Here is a 13,570-nt window from a genome sequence, read left to right as displayed (position 1 = left end):
GCAAGCTTTTACTTGTCCTGAGTGTGTCCCCTGGGGCTGTTGACAGGGAGGTGGGGACAGCATCTCAAAAACGATTCCAGTCTGCCACGGGGGGATTGCCAAACCACTGCAGAAGGAGCAGCAGGGAAGGAGGAAGAAGCTGCAAGGGATGAAAATGTTGCTGCTTATGTGATGGAAGCTGGTAAAACCTGGAGGTTTTGGTGTGTAGGAACATTTTGCTGGAAATATCTTTGTCTCTTCCACTGAGTTTGTTTGTTTGTTTGGTTTTTTTGCCTGGGTCAGGCATCCTTCAAGAACTAGGATGGGATTTCGGGTGGTTTTAGTGCTGACATTGCTACGTGTGCCCAGCAGTCCTGGGGAAGATCCACACCACAGTTTATTGATAAATGTGCAATCTGCCAATAACCTGTGAGAATTACACACCCACCCCATCTGGAGGCCAGAGATATCTTGTCAGACTCCAACACTTGCCCTCCTTGCTGTGCACGCTTGTAAGATGTGTTAATGAGCCTTCTTAAACCCTTATTTATCATCTCATGGTGCCCTTTTACTCCCTGACAGCATCTCCCTGGCTCTGCTAAGCTCAGGCCAACCTTGCCAAGCCATGGGGACGATGTGGGCACCCCATTTCCTCCAGAAGCCTCACATTTCTTGCCTCAGCCTTATCTTCCCTGGCTTTTTCTTGTTGCTGATAAGGTGCTTTGATGTGTGCCTCGAGGTGTGCCTGCTCCTGAGGCAGCAGGCAGGAGTAGCTGGGCACTGGGTGAGCTCTGGGGCAGAATTTCAGCCCTTCAGTGCCCCAAAATATCACTCAGGGGCTGAAGCAGCTGCCAGCGCTGCTAAAATGACACTTGGTGGGGTGTCCCTGCACAGGGGTGATCACACCTTGAACTGCTGCAAAGTTACAGCTCTTTATAATTTATATCATGATAGATATTTTTTGCTGTGACCTCATGAATTTATCACTTGGGCCAATGCTGAGATTAATCAGGGGAGAAGTGGGGGATATTATTTGAAGGTATCAAAATATTTTTAAACCATATTTTGGAAAAAAACCCCAAAACACTCCCTTACATAAGGTAAAGGAACTGGAAGGATTTTCAGTTCAGTGTGGAAGTGTCTGGACAAGATGAGCCAACAGCTGGATAGAATTCATATTTCTCTTCACAGGTGTAGTTATTTTCTCTTTTTTGAGGAATTTAATATGGAGAGCTTCTTTCTTTCCTTTCTTTCCTTTCTTTCCTTTCTTTCCTTTCTTTCTTGGTGCTCAGCTGAGAAACTGAGTTTGCCTCACCAAGAGGAGGCAAGACAAAATCTTAGAAAGGTCTGGGTTTATGCAACAAACAGGAAATCCTCGGGTATTACAACTTTCCCATTATCTACTTTTTTAAAAAGTAAATAATTTAGCTCCTGTTCAGCTGATTATGCTGAAAACCTTTAATCAACAGCCCAAACTCGACCAAGGGCTGCCAAACCACCTCAGCCTCTCAGTGGAATTCTGCCTGCACAGGGAAGCTGGTGCTGGGCAGCAGCCAGAGAAGTTTGGCTCTGGATTTTACCTCTGAGGGGCCATGGCTGAACCCTGGGCTGGTGTGGCAAACAGCAAACAGCAGCTTTCCTTTCCTGCCACAGCCACTGGGAAATGGCAGCAGGGCAGCCTGAGCTGCAGATTTACCTCAGAGCTGGGTGATGCACAGAGTTCTCCAGGAAAAGCTGGATGCTGGATTAAATGTGGACCTTTTATCTGCTGCAAAGGGTGAGTGAGACCTTTCCTGTCACTGAACAGGCTGCTCGAAATCTCATCCTCACCTCTGGGTCAGCAGCCTGGATCAGCAGCAGAAAAGAAAAGCTCTGAGCTTTAGCACATGAAAAATGACCAGGCTTCAGCATTTTCACCAAATGATTTATTTGTATCAAAAAGAGCTGGTGTAATGACAAGTGTTTGATAAGGCAGCTTCAGATTTATTTAAAGAACAGCAACAATGAAAAAAAAACAACAAAACAAACCACCACAACAAGAACAAAACACCCCTGACCTTAGATTAGTGTAGTGACAGCATCATGTAAAAAAATGTGTAAGTAGTGAAGAATAAACTGGACAGTGTTAGGCAGCACAACTTTGCATAGTTCATGGGCAATTTAATCTGATTTGGATAGAGTGGATGTGTGAAACCACAGTCCCCATTAGCTGTAGCAAATGTCACAGCTCCTGTCCCTCCTGAAGAAGTCGTCAGCCAGGGCCAGGGGTGGCAGGAATTCCGTGCAGTCCGTGCTGGGGCAGGGGCAGCACTGCAGGACCCTGCTGTCCATGCTCTGGGAGCCACAGGCTGAGCAGCAGCAGGCAGGGCTGGGGAAGGGGCAGGGGGGGTGGCAGGGCCATTCCTGCATGGGGCAGCTGTAGGGTTTGGTGTCCAGGGCTGAGGGAGGGCTGGGGGTCAGAGGGGTGAGGGGAGAGAGCTGGGGGGGAGAGCAGCTGGAGCTCCAGGGGCTGGGCAGGTCAGCTGGGCTGGGTGAGCTGGCAGCCTGCAGTTTGAGAGAGAGAGGAAAAAAAAAAAAAAATAAGGGCGATTTCAGAAATGTGGCCAGCAACCAGAATTCCTCTGTTGTTGCCTTTCTCAGGGAGATCTTGGAGGTCTAAACCCAAAGTTTCTGTTAGCAGGGACAATCCCTAGCAGGAACTGTGCTGCTATTTGCAGAAAATCTACAGGACCTCTACAAAGGCCATTCCCCCACCCCGCAGCCTCTCCCAGTTTAGTTTATTTGGGGTTCCCCAGGGGAAAGCATTCAGAGCCCAGGAGCATCCCAGGCTCCAGAAAGCAGCCAGATTCCCACATTGCTGCTGTTCTATCCCAGGATGTCACTCCCTTTCCCCTTGGGGACACCTGTGGCTGCTCCCCAGGGTCCCAAAGCTCACCAGGGCTTGGCTGGAGCCGAGCTGGGCTGGCTGGAAGGGGTCTGGGGTGTAGTGTGAGGATGGCTGGAAGGCACTGAAGGCTGGCTCAGAGGCTGCATCCGACTGGAGGCAGGAATCAATCAGCTGCTCCAGGTACCCCGGGCTTTCCTCACAGGACAGGCAGCTGGAAAACTGCCAGGACGGGCAGCAGCTGGGCACGGGAGGGATGGGTTCTGCTTCAAAAGGTTCTAGGAGAGAAAGGAAAGCAGGAAATTACTCGGTGTCTGTCTGCACAAAGGGCAGGTGCTGCCCCAGGCCAGGTTTCAGTGCTCTCCTATGCTCAGGAACCCAGTGAAGATCGACATTAAAATGGACCCTTCAAGGGCAAGGTGGGTTTTGTAGGAAATGCTCAAAAGCATGTGAATAACTCAGGGAATCCAGCCCCCCTCAGCTATAAAGCTCTTTAAATGCTGGAAACTCTTCTGGCCCCTGGAATTTTGGACAGGGATCCAGTCCCAGAAGGTGCCAGGCAGAGATTTGTGCCTTTGCCTCATCTCCAGACCGGGGCAGCTACACCTGCAGGAAAAAGGGGATAACAGGAGGATAATTTGCTTTTTTTATCCTCCAAACAGCCAGACAGGAGGCAAACTTCTGAGCAGAACAAATGGAGCAAGCCAGGGATGCTGTGGCACTGTGACCATGTAGTGTTCCTGGCCAAAGGGTGAGTTCCTGGAAAGCTCACAGCAGATCTGGCTTTTCAGAATTATTATCTTTTCACACCGAGTTCAAACACGGTTTAAGCCCTGTCCACGTGAAGGGCACAGGTCTGAAGTGCACATTGCAGGGTCAAAAGTGGCAGTGCCTAGCTGGCTGTGGGGAGTGACAAACACCCAAAATACATAAACTGATGGAGACTTTCCAGCCTGAAAAGGCTTTGGCATGTCAGCTTTGGCGTGTCTCACGTTTCTCTATTAACATAAGCAAATGGATTCCCAGCTATTGATGATTTAACAATTTCCTTGTCCGTGCACTCACACCTGCCCAACCTTTCCTCTGTGCTTTGGCTGGGGATAATTGAAGGATCTGTGAGCCCAAAGCGCCCTCTCCCCTCTCCCCTCGCCCTTTCCCCCTTTTCCTTGGATATTTGCAGGCAGGAGGAGGAAACTCTTGGTGGTGTTGAAAATGTGGAATTTCTCTCACTCCTATGGATGCTGGCAGGAGAGGGAGGAGAGAACAGAACTCAGCCCGGTGCTCCAGGGCACTCTGAGCCTCAGTGGCACTCACAGCCTGGGGAAGGTGATGTTATTCCCTAGGGATGAGCATCCTTTCCCGAAGGGGATGCAATTCCTTGCAGCGGGAAGAAGAACCCGAAGAAAGGAGAGCTCCGTGCGAGCTCCTCACCTGCACGCCAGGGCTCCCTGCAGGTGCCGAGTGGCCACACCCCGGGTGGTGCCGGCCTCAAACGAGGGCTGGGAAGGCTCGGGGCGGTGGGAAAATTTGGGAATGGGGTGGGAAGGGCCGTGTGGAAGGGCTTTGTACCAACCTGGGTGAGGAGGAGACACAGACTCTGCAAACTGGATGCTGCTGCTGCTGCCCCAGGAAACCTGAGCAAAGAGAAGGGAAGGAGAGGAGCTGTGGCTCAGAGCGAGGTGAGTCTGGATTTCAGAGTAAACTCCTTAAATAAACCTTATTTCCCTCATAGCTGTGGCTGGGAAAACCTCCCCGGCATGGACAGAACATTAGATTAATGTGCACAATACGATTTTTCCTGGTGATAACACCGGGAATCACAGCACCAAGCTGAGCTCTGTGCTCTTTTTGCTGCATTCCTGATTCCACAGAGCTGCCTCTGAAACGAATGTGTGTTCATTTCCAGGAGCGGGAATTCCACAGCGGAGGGAATCCCATGGAATTCATAGGGATGGATATTACTGAGAATTAATAATTAACTAAAGACCACCGCAGGTATCCCATCAGACTGGATCGATGCTTGAGAAGCAGCTCTGGCAGTGCTCCTGGAAAAGGGACAGCTTCGTTTTTTAAGGAATGTTGGAAGCTGAAGCAAGACAGATCAACCACTCCTAGGAACCTGAGCTGCTGGAAGGGAGAAATCCACCCCAAAAGCAAGGGGAGTTTTGGTGCTTGGGGCCCAGGATTTTACTCTGCAAGTACAAATACTTCTGGGTCTTTTCCCCTCAGTTTTAATTCATACAGCCCCCCACTTAATTCCCTTTATTCACGATGCTCTCGAGCGAGCAGCTCATTTCCCTGGCAACAACTTCCTAGCACATCCCGTGCATTTAATTCCTTTAGCAGTGCCTCTTCTGGGCTGAGAGTGCCTTTTCTCCCTGGTGCAGATGTGCCAAGGCAGACAGAGGTGGAGTCCCCAGGCTGAGCTTTTTCTCAGCGCACATCCTGCCAGCCCAAAGCCTCGGGGGTTTTGGGGAGGGCCATACCTTGTGCAGGTCCCCGAGGTCACTTCCCTCACTGCCACTTTTCACTTTTTCCTGTGTGGGCACCACAGGGGTTGTGTGAGTGCTGGTGGGGAGTGAAAACCGGTTCCACACAGCCCTGGGACACCTGGCTGTGATGAAGGGGCTGCTGCAGGGCAGCAGTGACCCAGCGTCTCCAAAACCTGCCAATTCTCTTCACCCAGACCTCTCTGCCCCCGCCTCTCAGGCTGATTTTTGTGCAATCAGCTGCGACAAAGTGCAGAAGATGAAATCTGAAAGGCTTCAAGAGCTGTAATGTCACGAACCAGGAAGAAATACTGATTTGCCAAGCTCTTTATGCAAATCCCCAGAGTGGCTGGAGCTGGAGGAATCCTACAAAGGCTGGGAGAGGGAATGAGAGGGAATGTGCATGTGTGTGTACACACAGAGCTCCATCCCCTCCTCCACAAGGGATGGGGCTGCCCAGGTGAGCCTTCCATCCTGCAGGGAGTGATTTTCTGGAGCAGCAGCTCTGCTTTCTCCCTGTATTCCTCAGATTCTCACTCCTTTAGATCAGTGCTGCAGCTACTCTGACTGAATGTTCCTTTCCCCCATCCTCACCAGCCTGTTACACTCAGATTTTGGCCCAGAGATTAGGCTTGGCAAGGAAAAAAAAATAAAAACAAAATAAAAGAGAAGGTACAAAGCAAACACCACAATATTTTCACTCACTTCTGAACCAGTAGCTGCTTGTCGTGCTCTCCTCTGCTGCAGCAACTCCTTGACTGTGATCTTCACCCTCACACCTTGGTACACCTTGGGCTTTCCTGCAAGAATTTGTGGAAAAACACTTTGCAAGGAGGGAGAATCTCAGAGCAAACAGCAAATCCAGCAGGTTCTCAGGTGTGCTCTATGTGGAGAACAATTAGACTTAACATGACTAATTGGTCTCTGTTTGCAGTCACACTCACAGCCCTATTCAACACCTGCTGCTCCAGCTTGGGACCAGCAGACACTCATGAAAATCTTGCTGTTGATAATATTTAATAACCACATGTTTTATTCTTCTCTATCTCCTTCTTCCCCCTGCCCCCCTTCCAGCTTTCCCAATACCAGGCTCCATCTGGTGCTGCTGTTGGATTCATTTAAATTCCTGACATATTTGCCTCTCTCAGGACCTGAAAATAAATGTGGGAAGCGCTTCATCTGGCAGATGAAACCCGGGAATAAAACAATGGAAATATGTGGGTGGTTATTCAGAGAACTAAACAAAACACCAATAAAATGACTGCTTTCTTGCAAAGCCTAGATTATCTCTTTATTCTGAGATTATCTCTTTATTCTGCTCATGTACAACTCCTATTTATTTCAAACAAGAATTTAGGGTGTGTTTAATCCAGCCCAAACCAACCAGCAATCACCAGTCACTACCTGATGAGGGATTTTTAGGACAGGAAATTATGAAGAATGTACTTCTTCTGAAAAACCACTTTCACTTGATGTACTCATGGTAAAACACTCAGACCCTCTGGCAGTTGTTTCTGTCCTAACTTTCTGCTGATGTTTTAATCCAAATCACACAGAAACACAGCCAGACTGATCACTGCACTCAAAAAATGCCAGAGCAGGGAGCAGACAGCCCTGAAGGAGGCACCAAAAATAAACTCCCAGCAGGGGAACAGCAGTGCCAGAGCCAAACCCGGCCTTCCAGTGCCACCTCTGGACACAGAACACCTTCTCCAAGGCAGCTGCAAGATCCTGGCACAAAAACAACGCTGGGTTTGCAGCTTGTGCCCACACAGCCAGGGAATCCTGCACGGCAGGCACTGTCCCCTTCTGCTGTGACCTCGGCCAGCCCTCCCAGTGCCCCCGTGGTGCTCTGGGTGAGGACAAGCTGGGACAGGCACCGGAGAGGTGACAGGACTGCCTTTAGGGCAGTTTGCTGAGCTGGGCTCAGCTGGGGATTATTCAGCTCATGTTTTGGTGTTTTGTTTCCGTTCAACAAAGTGAAGATGGGGGAAATGAGGGGAGGGAAGGGTGGGATTTAAGGAGAACAGCTCAGTTAGCTGATCTCCCTGCAGCCAGGGAGGGCTCTGAGGGAGCAGCCCCCTCTAGCAGGGTCAAGGCTAGGATGGTGGATTTGGGAGTCAGAGGGCAAAGTGATGGACTGGGGGTCAGGGAGAAGGGTGGCCAAGGTGGGTTGGTTGGGGGTCAGGGAACAGAGTGAGGATTCTGGGGCTCGGAGAGCAGCGTGATGGGGCTGGGGGTCCAGGGGCACAGAGATGGTACTGGGGATGGAGGGAAAGGCTGCTGAGGGTGGGCTGGGAGCGGGGTGACAAGGACAGGGGGTGGACTCGGGATTGGGGTTCAGGAGCAGCATGGCCGGAGTGGAGTGTGCTGGGTGGGCACCCAGAGATGCGGGGTGGGCACAGAGAGATGAGGGGTGGGCATACAGGGATGTAAAGAGGGAACACAGGGATGCGGGGTGGGCACACAGGGATGTAAAGACGGAACACAGGGATGCGGAATGGGCACAGAGATGTGCAGGGTGGGCATACAGGGATGCAGAGAAGGCACACAGGGATGCGGAGTGGGCATACAGATGTGCACGGTGAGCACACAGATATGCAGAGAGGGCACACAGCTGTGCAAGGAGGGCACACAGATGTGCGGGACGGGCACACAGATGTGCAGGGGTCCCCTGTCACCCCCGGCCGGGGCTCGCAGCACAGCCAGCCCTGCCGAAACCCCGCTCGGTGCCCGCCGAGCCCCGTGCCGAGCAGCAGCCGATCCTCCGGTGCCTCCTCCCTCCCTCCTCCCCGCCCTCCCCGCTCCCTCCTGCCGCCTTGGCAGGCGGGATCGCCTCGCTGGCGGAGTGACCCCGAAACGGCCCCAAAGCGGGGTGCGGGGACCCGGCGGGGGCACGGAGCGGGGCTTACCCGACATCCCGAGCCGGAGCGGGCAGCGCCTCGCCAGGTGCCCGGTGCAGCAGCAGAGGTGGCCCCGGCCCCGGCCCCACAAGCTGGCCAAAGGGGGCAAGGGGAGTCAGGCTCGAAATTTGGGGGTGAAGGGACCTGCCTGCCTGGTGGCAATAGCAGGTGGATCCCGACAATATTATTGTTTTATCCCTACGGGTATAAGTTTGAGTTTTTCTCTCCTTATGCCAAGTATTTAAAACCTCTAGAAACCAATGATTTGACAATCAATGATTGCGCGATACTTTCAATTTGAATATTCAAAGGCTCCACAAAATGGGCTATCTTTTTGTGAAACCGAGCACATCCCCATCTAGCAGAAGGTCTGGGGGAATAGGATTTGGCGGGGTCACCCTCCCCACCCTTTGCTTTTGGGACATTTGCAGGGTTTTATCCATCTTTCCCTGAATGAAGCAGATGCCTCCAAACCTGCTCAGTGTTTTCCCCTCAGATGCACAGGCTGGGCTCCAGCCCTCTCATATTTCATTTGCTACCTGCAGTGAGCACTCTGCAAGGGACTGACTTGCTTTTTGCACATTTTTTCACGTTTTAAGGCTAAATTCTGAGGATTTGGGGCCAAAATGGCAGCGGGCAGCTGTGGCCTAACAAAGGGGCAGCCCTGGGCACCCAGGTGGCAGAAGTTACCTGAACCCCACTTCTTCCCCCAGCATTCCCTCCCTCTGCCTGAGTGCTGGGCTCACACTGGAGTTTATTTGTGTTTCCCCCCATTTCAGCCTGTTTGCCTGTGCTGCACAAATTGGCTTTTTCCTCCCAAGCCTCAGTGCTGGCCTGCCCTGGGAGCTGCAGGTGGGGGGTTCAGTGTGTGACTCAGATTTTTTTTTTTTTTTTTGGGATGACCATCCCTTGACAGCACTGCTGGAACTGGGTTTTTATGCTGCTTTTAAGCTTTTTCCTGAGGACCACAGGCAGGGAGTCGAGGCAGGGAGCAGGCCAGGCTGTTAATCATCTACCAGCAGCTCAGGCTGGCTGCTGTCACGGCCAAATCTTTTATTTTCCTTTAAGTTGAACAAATAACACTTGATTTCTGCGGGGAGTGAGGCCATTCCTGGCTCTGAAATGTGCCCCTGCAGCTCCTGGTAGGCCAAGCCTTGCCTGGGACAGCTTTATAGGGACACATCCCACCAGGAGAAGAGTCCACCTGCCCTGGAGCACAAAGGAATGTGCTGGGCGGGGGGGTTCTCACTAAAGAATTTGGGATCTGAAACCCTTCTCTTACTGGGGCTGCTCCCTCCTGGAGCTGCAGGGAGCTGGGATGATGGTTCCCCCTGTAAGCAGAGAGCAGAGCCTGCAGCCTTGGGGCAGCTGGATGCTTTCAGGAAACACGAGGCAGCTGAGTCCTGGCTGCTCCTGCAGGACTTGGGCTTCAGAGCATTTCCAGGCTGATAAAAACCCTGCCTTGAATAGGAGCTGAGTGCCTGGGTGGGTCAAACACTTTGAAGCCAGCTCAAAACCCTGTCTCTGCTTCTCCCTCAGAGCCTGGTGGCAACACAGCCACACTGGCCCTGCTCACAGCAGCCCCAGAAGGAGCAGCTGAGATTCACTGGGTGGAACAAGGCTCAGGCTGGACTCAGGTTTGGGGCACACACCCTGAGGTGACCGGGGAACAGCTCTGGCAGGGCAGGGGCCACCCCAGGAGGCTCCACACCTGCCACTCGTGGGAGTGCAAGGTGCTGTGAAGGCTTCAGGTGCTCCACCAGCAGCAGGATTTGAGGAGAAAAGGCAAGGAGAGATTTAAAACTTCTCATCCCTCCACATTCCCAGGGGCTGGGATGCTCCAGAGCCTCTTGCTGCGGCTGTGGGTGCCAGGCTTGGGGGCGAGCTGGGTGAAGGGGTGACCTCCTCCCTGGGACCAGGCAGCAGGGATGTGCTGGCTCTGGGAGGGGAGGGTTCACCTCGCCGGGTTCGTGTGTGCAGAGCTACCTCTAGTGGCCACGGGGCTGGCGGCCACTGCGGTGCCTGTGGCAGCACACCTGGATGCCTCTGGAGCAGCCAGGTGCGCGGCAGGTGGGGATGGATCTGGGGCGGGCAGGGAAGGAGCGGCTCTGCCGTTCATTCGGGCCCAAAGGGATGTCAGGGAGGGGGCGTTTGGTGCTCTGGGAGCAGACAGGGCAGTGCCCACACCCTACAGAACCTCGAAACCATCCAGGAAAATGGAAAAGCCCTCTGAGAAGGGATCCTTGCCGGTAGGAAAAGCCTGCAGAGCGCGGGCGTTTTTCAGGCTGAGTGTTTTACTTGTGGCACAGTGGGACTGGGAGAAATTCCTTTCACGAGGCACTAGAAGGCAGCACTCTGAGCTCAGTGTGGTGTGTCCAATGATTGTATTTCTAAGTAAATCACAGAGCATCACGTTTGAAGGAGCAGTTTTAGGACGGAGTGTGAAATTTGCTTCGATAATGATCTGCTTCTCTTTCCTCAATAAGTTCTCCTGCCTTCATAAGTCCCCCAGAGGGCACTTCCATCCTCTTTAGCCCAGGCAGAGTGGTCAGGAAGGTGTGGTGGCTCCGAGGGCTGCTCCAGGCACTGGTGGCTCATCCTGGAGGGCTCACTGGCCACGGCCATGAACGGGGACAAGCTGTAGGGCGAGGTGGCAGCGTAGCTGGGGGAGTAGTGGACATCTTCTAGGGGGTGCAGAGGGTAGGGCTGGGCTCCAGGGATGGCTGGGCTCCAACCCGAGCCTCGGAACGGGGAAACACCTCCGGATTCAGGCAGGGAGAGGCAGCTGGAGCTGGCAGGGAGCGCCTGCAGAGGGTCTGGGCATGCAGTGTCACACTGGCTGAGGCTCTCGGCTGAGGTCTGCTCCCAGGGCTCTCTCTGCAGGGAAACAGAGAGAGAAAACAAGGAAAACCCTTAGGAACAAAAGTCTGTTCTGGAGGTAATGGAATGTGGATCCCCAAAGGGTTTTTGTGGCTCTGGAGCAGTGTTTGGTGTTCTGTGGAAGGAAACATCCATGCTGTCAGGGCCTGGAATGGGGTCCCAGTAGGACTGGCCAGCCCTGATCCTACAGGATCCAGGAGCTCTGTGGTGGGGGTGTGAGTGGGGCTGACTCCTGGCAAGTGGCAGGGATAGGGACAGGCCTGGAGTCACCAAGGACAGTTTCTAGAAACACAAGGAGGGAGGGTTTCATAAAATCCTGGAATCACAGAGTATCCTGAGCTGGAAGGGACCCACCAGCATCATCAAATCCAACTCATGGCCCTGCACAGGACACCCCAGCAATCCCAGCCTGTGCCTGGGAGCAGTGTCCAGTTCAGAGCAGAATGGGATGTCTCCAGGAATGTCCCCAACAGGAAGAGGGGACAATTAGATGGAGCTAAAGAGAAAATCTTTCCCCCAGAGCCCCGCCCCACCCGCTCCTGTAACAGCCACGAGTCCCCCTGACTGAACCCCACATTTCAATGGGGTGACCTTGCCCTGGGGCACAGAGCCATGGAGCCACTCACGAGCAGGAGGTGGCCCGTGTCACTGGGGAAGGATGGCAGGAGAGGGGGCACGGCCGGAGCGTTGAAGAAGGAGCTGGTGGCAGCTGGGAGAGGAGGAGCGCGGTGATCCCCGAACTGCTCGCTCAGGTAAGGCTCCAGGAGGGCTGGGTAGCCCTGGGGGGCAGAGGAGTCGCAGGAGAAGGGCTTGGAGCCCAGAGGGGACGAGTAGACATCACTGACAAACTGCTTGGTGCTGTGGAAATCCAGCTCGGCTGGGAAGGATCTGCGGACGCCGTAGTAACCAGCCGTGGTGGGTGAGCCTGGGGGGGACCACAAAAAAAGAGCGGAAAACTGTCAAGAAAATTCTAACAGCTGTCACAGAATGATGGACACCTCTGTGGGTGCAAAACAGAGCCCTTTTCTGTCCAGCATCACCCAGGAACCCATCCCCGAGGAGCTTTTGGTTTTATCTGCAGCAAACCAGAGGTGTTTGGGAAGCTTTGAATGAGGGCAGGGAGATGGAGGTCAGCTCAGCCAGGCTGTGCTTCTTCCTTCCTCTGCTACGGCCCCTGGGGAGGAGGTTCCAGCCTCACTCTGCCTTCCCTGCCTGAGAGCTGAAGGGATAAAACAGGTCAGCTCCTGATTTTGTGCTTTCCAGCTCCAGGGAAAATGGGAGAACACAGGAGGAAAAGGAGGGATCCTGTATGGCTCCTCTGCTACAAGAGGTGGGAAGTGCTTTAATTACACTCTTTGAGGATTTTACACAAATTTTTTTGCTGTTCTTTTTTTGACTCTTTTAATTACTTTCCTCCTGGGCTCTCTCTGAGGGGTGGCCCCGCTCTGGGGCTTGTTTCACATCCTCTGTTGGAGAACAGACAGGGCTGAGCCAGCCCTCCCACCTGCATGGAAGGTGTTTATCAGCAGAGGGAAAACCTCACCTGGCATTTGGCCAAAGGGCGACTGTGCTGTGCTGGTGCTGCCCTGCAAAAGATAAAGAGATGTTTGAAAAAAATGACTTTTCGAAGCAAGGCAGCTCTCTGAGTGTAATTCACGTGCATTATTTGAGCCTGGGTGCTGTGAAGGGTTTAACCCCATGATTTCCTCGCAGGTATTAAGTGATGTAGGCTAAGCAGAGATTTTGAAGGTCTTGTGCAGAGCTGATAAGAGGAGTATCAAGATAACTGGCTTCTCCCTCCTGTCCCACAGGGTCCCTCAAAGCAGGCAGAATGCTGAGGGTGATGCAAGGTGAGATCTGAGCCCTTGAGTGGCCAGAATGGGCAAATTCCAGCCCATGTTCCAGCTCAGCTGTGTTGGGTCTGCTGCCCCAGAGCTGCTTGACCTGGCAGCACAAGCAGGAGAGAGAGTTCCTAGATCCTATTTGGGTCCTACAGCAATGGTTATGATAATAATAATATTATTATTCTTCATCCTCTCCTCTTGATCCCCAGGTAAAGGAGAATTCCTGCTGGAGTGACACTGATGCTCCCAGTGCCTAATTCCTTACAAAGCACCCAGGCCAAGGCATCTGCTGCTCTGGAATCGCAGTGAGTTTTGGTTTTGGGAGCTCCAAGCCCCCAGGGCAGGAATGCAGAGCCCCCAGCTGCACTGCTGTCAGCTCTGCCGTCCCCTGGCCAGTGCTGGCGGCACTCTGTGGCCAGTTTGCATAGTGCAAACAGGAGGTTCCTGCCATAGCAGGCAACCAAATTTAGAGGTTTAGATTTGAATTAAATTTGCCAGCCCCGAGGACTTCCTTCTACTGCCGAGGGAAGGTTTGCAGCTGCTCCCTGCTCCGTCATGGAAATGAGCTCTGAGCCTGCACAGGCCACTCGG

The 13,570-nt window shown here is 53.0% G+C and overlaps 1 protein-coding gene across 1 annotated transcript; it reads right to left on the bottom strand.

Moving 5' to 3' along the window:
- Nucleotides 1-1,899: 1,899 nt before the first annotated feature.
- On the bottom strand, nucleotides 1,900-10,374 carry POU2AF3 (POU class 2 homeobox associating factor 3). The gene is given in 7 exon segments (XM_088177771.1): nucleotides 1,900-2,523; nucleotides 2,915-3,141; nucleotides 4,437-4,497; nucleotides 6,058-6,166; nucleotides 6,168-6,235; nucleotides 8,265-8,347; nucleotides 10,242-10,374. Coding segments are annotated over 7 exon segments (1,020 nt in total). The 3' UTR covers nucleotides 1,900-2,184.
- Nucleotides 10,375-13,570: the final 3,196 nt, after the last annotated feature.

Source organism: Sturnus vulgaris, chromosome 23, assembly GCF_052056855.1.
Source record: "Sturnus vulgaris isolate bStuVul1 chromosome 23, bStuVul1.hap1, whole genome shotgun sequence".
NCBI classification, from domain to species: domain Eukaryota; kingdom Metazoa; phylum Chordata; class Aves; order Passeriformes; family Sturnidae; genus Sturnus; species Sturnus vulgaris.
This window is presented reverse-complemented; position numbering and strand designations above follow the sequence as displayed.